The 11,387-nt window shown below is 33.6% G+C and overlaps 1 protein-coding gene across 1 annotated transcript; it reads right to left on the reverse strand.

Moving 5' to 3' along the window:
• Positions 1-951: 951 nt before the first annotated feature.
• LOC112509181 lies at positions 952-5,981 on the reverse strand. Its single transcript, XM_025114036.1, has 4 exons — positions 5,915-5,981; positions 4,357-4,575; positions 3,172-4,181; positions 952-2,667 (listed from the first exon to the last, which is right to left on the reverse strand). The coding sequence occupies exons 1-4, from the start codon at positions 5,979-5,981 to the stop codon at positions 952-954; spliced, it is 3,012 nt and encodes a 1,003-aa protein (XP_024969804.1).
• Between the last annotated feature and the right edge of the window lie 5,406 nt (positions 5,982-11,387).

The following is an 11,387-nucleotide window of genomic DNA, read 5'->3' on the forward strand; positions in this document are numbered from 1 at the left end:
TAATAAGCTTGCTATTAGCAGAAAACTTAGTTGATTAACTAATCACATATGGTAAAAACTGTCTGACAAATCTAAAATAATAAAAAAAAATGTTAAAAAAAATTCTCAGTTTTAACATTATTTAATATAATTAAAACAAAATTACTGATACAATTCATCATGTTAAAATAAACATTAACAAAAATAAAAAGTTCTTCATTTATTTAGGTCTAATGAACATTTCGTGCTTTTGATATTATGGGGGTGTTTGGGATTGCTTATTTGAAACAATTTATGTTTTATTACAAAAGCGTTTATCAACTTATTATAAGTTAAAAAGGTTTAACTTCCTTAAAAACTTTTTATTATCGGTTTGACACCGGTATAAGCTGTTTATCCAAACACTCAAAAGTGCTTATTACCGGTGTCACACCGAAATAAATCAACAAGTTGTTTTTATAAACAATCCATAACACCCCGATATTTGTAACATTATTACGAATTTCTTTTCACACATCTTATAACGTATAGATGTGGATTCTTGATTATAAAACCAATTTAATATAAATTTACTAAAAAAAATTGAGCAAATTATATATATATATACATATATACATTAGCAGTGTATCCGCGCAATGCGGCGGGATGTGAAATTTTGAAAAGATGTAAACAGACATATCGATTACGGATAAAAAATTTGTATTTTGTTCTATCAGGATATATATTTGAAAAGATTTAAAAGGTTATATCAGGATATATATTCAACTTCCCGCGTAATGCGCCATGAGATAAAGGTTCTATCAGGATATATATTCAATTTTTAAGTATCATTTTATATTTTGCAAAATATCTTTGAAATAATTGGTGGTTCACATCTGTATCAAAATCCGAAAATGACAAATTAATGCAATTTCACATTCAGAAAGTCTAAAATTTATGTTTAAAAAAATAGAAATTAGAATCATGTTTTTATCATACACAATCATCATTCAAAACTTCTTGATACACCACATTTGATGTGTAGACTCCTTCCTGGTTGAACTTTTTGGTAGGTTTCACTAATACCTTCGTATTATCACGTGATATCCCTCTGGACAATGCCACGTAAAGTTGGCCGTGCGAGAATACCGATTCCGGTAGATAAACACCTACCACCGGAATTGTCTGTCCTTGAGCTTTATTGATTGTCATGGCAAAACAAAGTCGAACRGGAAATTGTTTTCTCTTTAATTTAAAGGGAAACATATCATCTTCAGACGGACATAGAGGAATTCTTGGTAAAAATACCCTCTTACCAGCATGCTGACCAACAGCTATTTCTGCATCGATAGCATTCTGCTGAAAACCTCTACATATCAACCTCGTGCCGTTAGACAATCCATTTGAGGGGTCGATATTCCGCAATAGTATTATCGGACATGCAATTTTAAGCCGGAGGTAATGAGGGGGCAAACCGCTAACAGTCAATGAGTTTAAGAACTCCATCGGATATAAATTATTCTTGTCATCTTCTGCTTCATCAAAACTGTAGTAAATTTTTTCCTCTCCACAGAATCTTTCAATCAACTGATCATTAATCTCGTCGACATGCTCATTTTTTGTTGTTAGTATCGCCCTTGAAATGATATAATCTGACGCAGTCTCGCAGGTTTGAAGAGAAGGAAAGATTGCATCAATCAAAACATCCTTCGATTCATTTTTATTTGTGTAAGGAATGGCCATGTCATCAGGTATGCGAATAAAGTTTCCGTCTACTGATTCTTCATCTCCATCACCGACACGTAACAGAAAATCCGAAAACCATGGATTAGTAAGTGCTCTCATATTGATCGTTAATTGCAACTTTTTAATCGAAGACCAAATAAGTGACATCCGTAAGCTTGAGTCTACGATCTGTGCTCGAGTGCCATGTCTCATTACTGGCAACACCTGTCTAAAATCACCTCCCATAATCATTATTTTCCCACCAAATGGAAGTCTCACCACAGTGATGTCTTGCATTGTTCTATCGAGTGCCTCTACTGCCTGTCTCTTTGCCATTAATGTTTCATCCCAGATGATTATTTTTGCGACTCGAAGCAGTTGAGCAGTTCCGCTTTGTTTTTTTATATTGCACACCGAATTATTACTAAGAGTAAGGGGAATCTTGAATCGAGAGTGAGATGTTCTCCCCCCTGGCATGTTATTAGCGGCAGCACCAGATGAAACGGTTGCGAGAGCAATAAATCCACGGGAACGAACATTAGCTAGCAAAGCTCTATACAAAAATGTTTTCCCAGTTCCACCCGATCCATCTACAAAAAACACAGCTAGACAATCATTATCTACATGCGTCATGATCTCATCAAATGCATGTTTCTGGTCGGAATTTAGAGAGTTTCGAGCATTTAAGTCTTCGTCTTGCACAATTATGGAGTACTCCTCTTGTACCTCACGAAATCCTCGTGATTCTAAATTGACAGCTGCATTTAAACTTGGAAGATCAAAATCATCGAGGTTCTTACCCATAGATTGTAAAAAGACGGCGATGTCTGTAAGAACCATATTTCGAACTCCCTCAACATTTTCGTAGTCTCGTCTATAATCTTCAGAGAGTGAATCATAATGTTCATCCCATAACTTGCGAACATCTCCCGGCTCACAATAAATCAAGATCGTCGTGAATAATCGTCTAAGAGCATTGGGAAACTGAAATAAGGAGGCATCAGCAAGACAATGCGATAAATTATCGTCGGTCTCTATTAAACCTCTCTCAAATGCTGCTTTGCGAAATGTTGGATGTATAAATGCCATTAACTGTGTAAATATCTTCAAAGCACGTGGGGCCACTAATATGAGACAGAAGTAGGCGTAGATAATATCGTTCTCCTTCGGCAGGATTAGCATGATCCATTCGTCCTCTCATTGATCCTTGTTTTCGAGGATTCCATTTACGTGAACTGGCATTCCATGTGTAATGTTTCGAAAAATATTTGTATAAATATTGTCTCGCACTCATATCTGTTTTATTCCTCTCAAAAAATGCGATCAACATTGAGCTCTTGTCTCTCTCTCTCTCTCTCTATCAACGATATCTGTCATTATATCATTCTCTCTGAACCTAACTAGCTGCTTATTCAGAAGATGGACCTGCAAAGCCATCACACAAGGGTGGATTTGAGAAAGTGGAAACCTAAAAATACTCCAAATTGCCTCAGGTGGCGAAACATATCGTGCATCATGAAATCTCTTTATCTCGTTGACAATGACCTCTTCTGTATCAGGATCGACATGAATAACCTGTTTGTCATGACCCTTGTAAACATATTTGAACACATAATTCACAGATATTATACTTGAGCAAACCTCAACATTGATGTGACAGTTGAACATCATTAGCAACTTTGGATTATATGGGACCACCCATCTATTATCAAGGATATTACCCCGGACGTTCACCTTTATTCCATTGTTTCTCCTTCGATACATCGGATATGAGTTATCTGTCTGCACCGTCTTGTTGTTGAATTGCTGAGGATATCTAAAACGACATTTTCTCGGCTCACCTTCCATACAAGGGCTAGACGGTCGTAAGTGGCCGCAAAGACCATGCATCATGTGCTTTATCACCAGCTCGTGCATTTCAGGATACTTTGTCGGGTCCGGGATTTCAGCACAAACTATCTTGTCGTAATGGTCTGGGTTTGTAATCTTGTGTTCCGGTTTCATTATCATGAGGATATGTGCATGTGGCAAACCACGTTTTTGAAACTCGATGACATAAACATATACCCCAACCTCACCGATGATGTGATCCTTGAAGAGTTGATTTTTAAGATCCTCTAATTTGGCACAAAAAACTCTTGCAACAAGGTCCGGCCTATCTTGTGCGGTTTGACCAGGCAATAACTCTTTAAGGATTTCAGACCACTTCGGATTACACGTCATGGTAAGGAATATATCGGGCTTCCTGTCATCTTGAACTAAAGTCATAACATCCATAAATCTTCTTCGCATATCACGTGGACCTCCGATAAAACTTGCAGGAAGCACAACCCGTTGTCCAATTCTACTTGGTTGAACCTCACTGGCATTGACGCAATCCACAACACCTTGGTATAAGTCTGATCTTATCTTCGTTTGATTCCTTTCAATAAAAGACAAACGTGTAGTCTCTATCTTGATGTACATATCTACCACGAACTGTTGAAATAATCTTCCGCCTAATAGAATAACGTTATTACTCGACCGAATCTGGAACTTGTAACAATAATAATCTCACATTGTTACAGTTTTCCTACCCCTTCCTGAGCTAACCTCTGCATAGTATCGAATTTGAATCATATAGATTAATAAATGAGTGAATAAGGTAATAAATATATGTGACAATGTTCATACCTTCATGATCCTCGTCGAAGATTTCGTTGTCATTAACAATTTCATCAATGCACACCCCATGTCTGGGTATTCTAGCATGCCATCCAGACTCATCGTTGGGAAAAAACAAAGGATAAGACAAAGGATCATAGCAACCATAGTGATGTTCAACTTTTTTACTGTAGTCAGACCTTCCATACACAACAATACTTCTCTTGTATGCAGTGATATTGTCTTTGCCTTCCACCCAAATACCAGCAACTTGTAGAATGTTAGAATTTGCTTAAATACCATGCATATGATACATTTATTATAAATGAGATAAAATAAGTACTTGTATTTCAACATCAGATGTGGTCGGTCGGTTGTACACCCTCTGGTCAAGTTCCACAGAAGCATACAAAGTGACTCTATAATTATCGAGTGGTCCTAGCTCAACAAGGCTTCGAAATGTTCTCACGTATGGGTTTATAGAAAGAACACGAGTCAACATTTCAATGACGTTTCTATCAAGATTTGGCCATTGTAGTCTATGCGAAAGCTCTTATTCGGCATCATAAAAATAAAGTTGTAAGTACCGAGGATGTCTATCCCTCGGAACTAACTGATCGATTCTATGATATATTTCCCCTTGAACACGAAACGTATATACTCCAGATATCATATTGCTCACTGTACTATCCAAAGTTACCCCCATTGACGTGAAGGAAAAGTTTGTGTTGTATGCACGAATATTGTGCCTAAACATTTCGCCTAACTTTGATTGTGTTGTAAATAAATTGTATAATTCTTTTGGAATGGGTGAGTATGCCAAATTTGTCTTACCACTCATGCAACAAAAGGAAGAGAATTCAAATTCGAACCGCTTTGCTCCACAATGTTCACATGCATTTTGTTCCTTCAACACACGATGTTGTTTAGGGACACCATCATAAACAAAATTGTATGGATCCTCCTGTTGGATCTCAACATTTCTATTATTTTCCTTGTTTCGTTGATAATAGTTTCGGTTAGTAATTCTTCTCCTTTGAATGCCTAAGAAAGATATTTGGATACGACAAATAAATATTATTATTATAAAGAACTACGAAAGTCGAGTTAAAAAAGATCGAGTTCGAAAAAAAATACTAACTCATCGATTCTTGATTAACAGCTTCGTCAAAAAGAGGCAGCAATCTTCCATACTTATTTATAATGCCTATGGAAAAAAACATGTCAATGAGTCTAAAGTTTATATGAACACTAAAGTTTCTAAAGTGTGGATAACCGGATGGTATTTACCATTGACATTTCGTTGATAATAGTTTCGATTAACAATTCTTCTCCTTTGTGCAAAAGTTAGTGTGCTGGTAGGAGTTGTTTCATTGATATTCTCTTGTGTTGTCTCAATTAGAGAGATATCTCCCATGTTTGACATTGATTGACTACTTCCTTCACCAAACACAATTTTTCTTTTTTTCTTCATCTTTTTTTGTTCTGCATAATAAAGTCTATTGTATTAAATTTTATTTTTAAATAAATATATATTGAGTAAGTACATCAAAAATTAAAATGTATTCTTATTATATATTCCACATACCTTTTGCTATATCAAAATTAACTTGAGGACCATCAACATTTGCACTTCCTTCGTCGACAATCCTCATTATGCCCTTTTAACTACATATAATAAATAAATATTGGCGCACATCACTTATTTACAAAACATTCACCAATATAAAATAACATAAAAGTTGCATATGATTTATTTTCACAACAATCACAAAAAACACCCAAGCCCTAAACAAACTTGTTGACATATTTTTAACTCAACATAAGTTTTGTGTTGTGGGCTTCAAACATTCACTGAATTCAAACCAATGTTCAAAACATCATTCAACTAATACAAAATAACGTAAAAGTTACACGTATTTTTATCTCCAAAACAATCACAAAAAACACTCAACCCTAACCAATTTGGTGACGAATTTTTAACTCAGCAAAACTTTTATGTTGTGGGCCTCCGACATAACTGGATCGATCACATACTTGATTAACGCCGTAGAACTCAAAATATTCACTGAAAATATTAGAAAATATAAATTTAGTAGAGTTAATATAATATTTAAAACAAAATGAAAACATAAATTATTAAATAATATATAACATACTTGAATTTAAATGATTAACTTTAACCCGAGATGCATAAAATATTGAATTATTTTTTTATGGCTCGGGCGATCCGCACAATACGTGTATGCTGAGTATCGTACAACCTCAACTTTATCATGTGCCCCCTATTAAAATAGTAAACTTAGTAAAACAATTTAAACAATTTGTTAATTTGGTAAATATTTAATTTTTATACAAAATGCAAACTTACGTTCCATCTTGTAAAAATAAATCACACGAGCCCAATCGAAAGACACGATCGTCCCGTACATACTTAACACGTCCTCCCTTTATGATTTTCCCAACAACATCTAACAGAAGATATTTAAATCTAAAAATTAAATATTGATTTGATATGAGAAATATATTTATTTAAATTTAATAGAAGATTTTATCTACCAATTATCATCTTTCTTGTACTCCCATCTTCAGCAAGAGTTTTTATCGAAGGCACCGATGGATATAACACAAACCTTCTCTMAMTATCACYCGTCAGCGGGATTAAYTTGGTGTTTTTACTRATGATGATGATCCATTCGCCACRAACCAAACTATATTTTTCATACWTTGGGTACTCATGGCAAGTCCCTTCAATTTGAAAATGTTCCAAAGAAAAAACATCTCCCAACAAATTTCTTTGTTTGTAGAAATTCAGTAAACCACATGAAACAATTGCTGCCATTTTGTCTCTCTAATGCATAAAATATATAATATTATATTTGTTAGTATAYTATTATAAAAAGAAATTTAATGAAAACAAAACTAAAATATAAATATTTTCACTTACGTTTCGGTCAAGAAAGATAAGATATAGTTTTTTTCTTCCACATCTTCCCAAACAAATTCGACACGAAGAGTGGAAAAATTTCACCAGACATGAGGTTGTTGTAATGATGAAAATACTTCGGCATAAGAATGTGAATCCATTTTCTACAAATTAAATTAAAAATGATATAATATGAAACACATATATTAAAAAATATTCATTTTTTTGAAAAAAAATAAAGAATAGGACGAATGAAAGGAGAAGGAAGAATTTTTTGGGCAATCATAAGTGAATGGATTGGAATACGATTTATTGGACTAATTCTCTCAAGTGGCTAAAAAAGGTTTAATTCATGAGGCCTATTATTACCTGATGGGCTGTATAAATATTCATTATGCCAACAACTTGGATTTCATCATAAAGAATGATGTGGACTTGGGCCTCTACTTTGAAATGGACTCACCCCAAGAACTGTAGGACTTTGTTAGGTATGGGTGTAAATAAACTGTAGGACCTTGTGGACTTGGACCTCTACTTTGATGGGTTGTATAAATATTCATTATTTTCCAATGTTGGGTATGGATGTAAACCTTTGTTAATTGTTTTTCTCAAACATTTTTTAAGATGTTGCTTAATTATCTTTGTAAAAATGGGTATGTCCATTTCTTTCTTTTAATTTCATTTTTTAACATGCACGTGTTTGGTAAGCTTAAGTAGGACCCCACAACTACATGTACTTTTTCATATCACTTTTAATTTATTTCTAACAAAAAAATCAAAACCAATTTATAAGTTATGAATTTAATTTTAAATTTTGAAATTTAATAATTTTCTTATTGAAATGTTTAGGAGTCGTTTATTAGGTACTTATCTTGATAARTGTTTACAGTTTAATTTCTTGTCAGATRAATATAACAAAGACCAACAATATTACCTAAAAAAAAGGAAGACAAGGGTCATGAGTTTTACCCAGTAAATATGGTGACTCTTATCCAAGATAAATGAGAATGATAAYTYTTAACATATAAACATTTGCATAAGTTGTTTTGTCAAACATCTTTTCCTAATTATCACACTTAGAAATTAARTTTGACATATTACTTATAAATTCTGGAATTTTATTCAAATTGTTTTATTTAAACATACTTTTTGTGTAACTTTTTCCATTTGCTTTTAATGGATAAAATATTCAAAAAGAGAAAAAAGGGAGATTGATATTTAAATAGTGACTTGATAGAAGGTACAACAAAGGAAGCCTAATATTCAAACAGTGACTTGATATAGTTAGATTGACAATGAACAACATTAATGAAAACAGGAAGAAACATTAAAAAACCTAGGAGAATGAACAGTGATCAAGACAACCCAAATTCAATTGCTTAACCCAGCAAAAGGTTACCAGTTTGAAACATCAATATCTAAGTATCAAAAACATTACCAAATTCTTGAAAAACAATCAGCATAAATAACTAAGTTACAAAAAGAAATTGAGAAAAACGTAAACAGTTAACCTGCTCAAGTTTTGATGGTGGAAACGAAAAGTAAGATTCAATGCATACCAGGCAACTTTCTTTGTTTGTGTAGTGGAACAAATTTGGCACCAATAGCTTCAACTCCTGTATATCACAATCTTACAGTGAGCAAACAACAAACATCATTAACTACAAACCTGAAAAGGCTCCAATGAGCTCACAACCCAAATTCAGTAAATATTTATTTATCATTATGCAAGGTAATTTCTTAAAGCGATTAAAATATCAACTAATATCGCAAAAGGTAAGCAGTAAAAGGAGATCTGCAACTAAATTATTCAAAGTCGCTGAATCAACTTTCTAATTTGCAGAAAATAAATTTTGCATTGATATGAATCCCAAAAATGGAAGTAAATCAATACACCAAAGTACCAAACTAAGCATCACTAAATGATCTATTTCTATATCTTGCAAACAAGAAATTCTATGTCTTTTTTCTCTTTGCTTGCCTATGATTCATCCAAAATGTCTTGCCATACTCTTGAAATAATAGACTTTGGTTGAAAGTTTAATCATTCTGGAAGAACATAAACCAGTTGCAAGCATGTGTCACAATATATGACATCAGAAAACTGTAAATTGAATTGCTATATAAGAAACTATGGTTACATTTCCTAGCTCTTTGATGTATACATGAAATGAAGTATTACAATTATCTTGCAGGTCAAAATGTTTTAGGAATAAAGTGAGATCTTTTCATTTGTGATGTTGATTCCTAGGTAAATGATGGTTTCAATATAAATAAGAGGTGGCTTTTAAGTACATACCATTATTCCCTTCCTCCCATTAGAACTTGTACAAATCAACTTGATTAAGTACTAACCAATGATGCATACTCCTTGTTACATAAATTTTTTGGGATATTTTTTGTACTGGTAAACTATTGTAAACTTGTTAGTGATGCATTCTTTGCTGTTTGTATTTCATTTGAGCTGAATCAGTTATCTATACTACCTTATTAAACAAAACAAACCAAATAATTACTTGGAAGATGGATTGAAGGTTGAAGGACAGTGTAAGCAGAACGATTCGAGAACACAATGTAAACCAAATATTCAAAAACCTACAAAAAGATTTGAGAACACAGGTCAAATTTAAAAATTTAACAAATGACAATTTAACAGGAAAACAATTGAAGCCCTAAACCCAAAATCAGTAAATAACAAAATCAGTAAATAACAAAATCAGTAAATAACATCACTAAATGAAGCCCTAAACCTAAAACCCAAAAGCAAAACCCAAAAATAAAACTCAAACAGATGGAGAGCGAAAACCCAAAACCCAAAAGCAAAACCTAAAAACAAAACTCAAACAGATAAATTGTTCATACCTGAAAGTGATCGAGCAACGATTGGAGAGCGACGATTGAAGGCGATTGAACGATTCGGCGGTGGAAACGACGATTGAAAGCGATTGAGGAACGATTCGGCGGTGGGAACGACGATTTTGAGAAGGACGATGGACGACTCTTAAAGGGAACCATCTTGGGGAGTGAATCGTCGTCTTGGGAGCTGATAAGGGGAAGAGTCTTCTTGGGGGAGAGGAGCCGGGTAAAGTGAAGAGGCATCTTGGAGGAGGGGAGGCGTGTAAAGGAAGTGTAAGGGTATTTTGTGTAATAAAAAATTTAAGTCTTTAAGACTTTGAGTAAATTTGTTTAATAAGGTAGTATAGATATATTGGATTAAATAAATATTATTTAATTTATTTAAAAATAAAAAACAATATAATAGGTTGATTAAATTAATTTTTTTTAAATAATAAAACCTATTTATATTTCAAGGCCTGTTTGAAATAGGTTAATAAGACTCGTAGCTTATTTGTGAAAATGAATTTCTCCTCTCAAACCCACCTCTTCAACAGAAAAACCGAAAACTCCTCCTCTTTCCTTCTAAAATTAAAAATTAAAAAAACTATGTAAGCAGCTGCTCCTATTGTATGGTTGATGTTCAAATTGATTTGTTCTGTTTTCTTAATTTGCAATGCTATTTGGAGATCAATAAAACAAAGACAAAGACAAATACAAAGATAAAATGGTTATTTTCATCGTTCAGACAGTTTTTTCAACATAACAAATAAATAACAATTTTATTAATACAACTTTATGCATACATGACTTAATGAAAAACAACCACTTAGTAAGCTTTCATAACATAATTAGATAGAATAGAAAGTTTTTTTTATTATTATTAGAAATATACAAATAATTACCGTAAACTACATGTTTGGTCCTTGTGCCTTTTGAATTCCTTCGTTTCCGTCTCTACTATTTAAAAAATATAGTTTACCATCATGGTTTGCGACAACAATCAAAGTTGGTTGAGTTATTTCGCGTTGGTTGGATTTTTTTAGCACCCCTAGGTGTAACCTTCCCCTCAATTCAACGGGGTCAACGCCAACACCCCCCTTCTACAGCTCCAACTCTAACTCCAACGACCCAAATCGATAGTGTCTGGTTTGACAAGTTGCAACTCACAATGGCTAAGAGATTCGAGGCGCTCCTTATCTCGGACCCTAAGAATCAAGGACCCCTTCTGCAACTCCGTCACTACTCGATCTTCCTCTGTAAATCATGATCCTCCCACCCTTGATTTAGTTTTTTAGGG

Source organism: Cynara cardunculus, assembly GCF_001531365.2.
Source record: "Cynara cardunculus var. scolymus isolate 2C chromosome LG 3, CcrdV1, whole genome shotgun sequence".
NCBI lineage: Eukaryota > Viridiplantae > Streptophyta > Magnoliopsida > Asterales > Asteraceae > Cynara > Cynara cardunculus.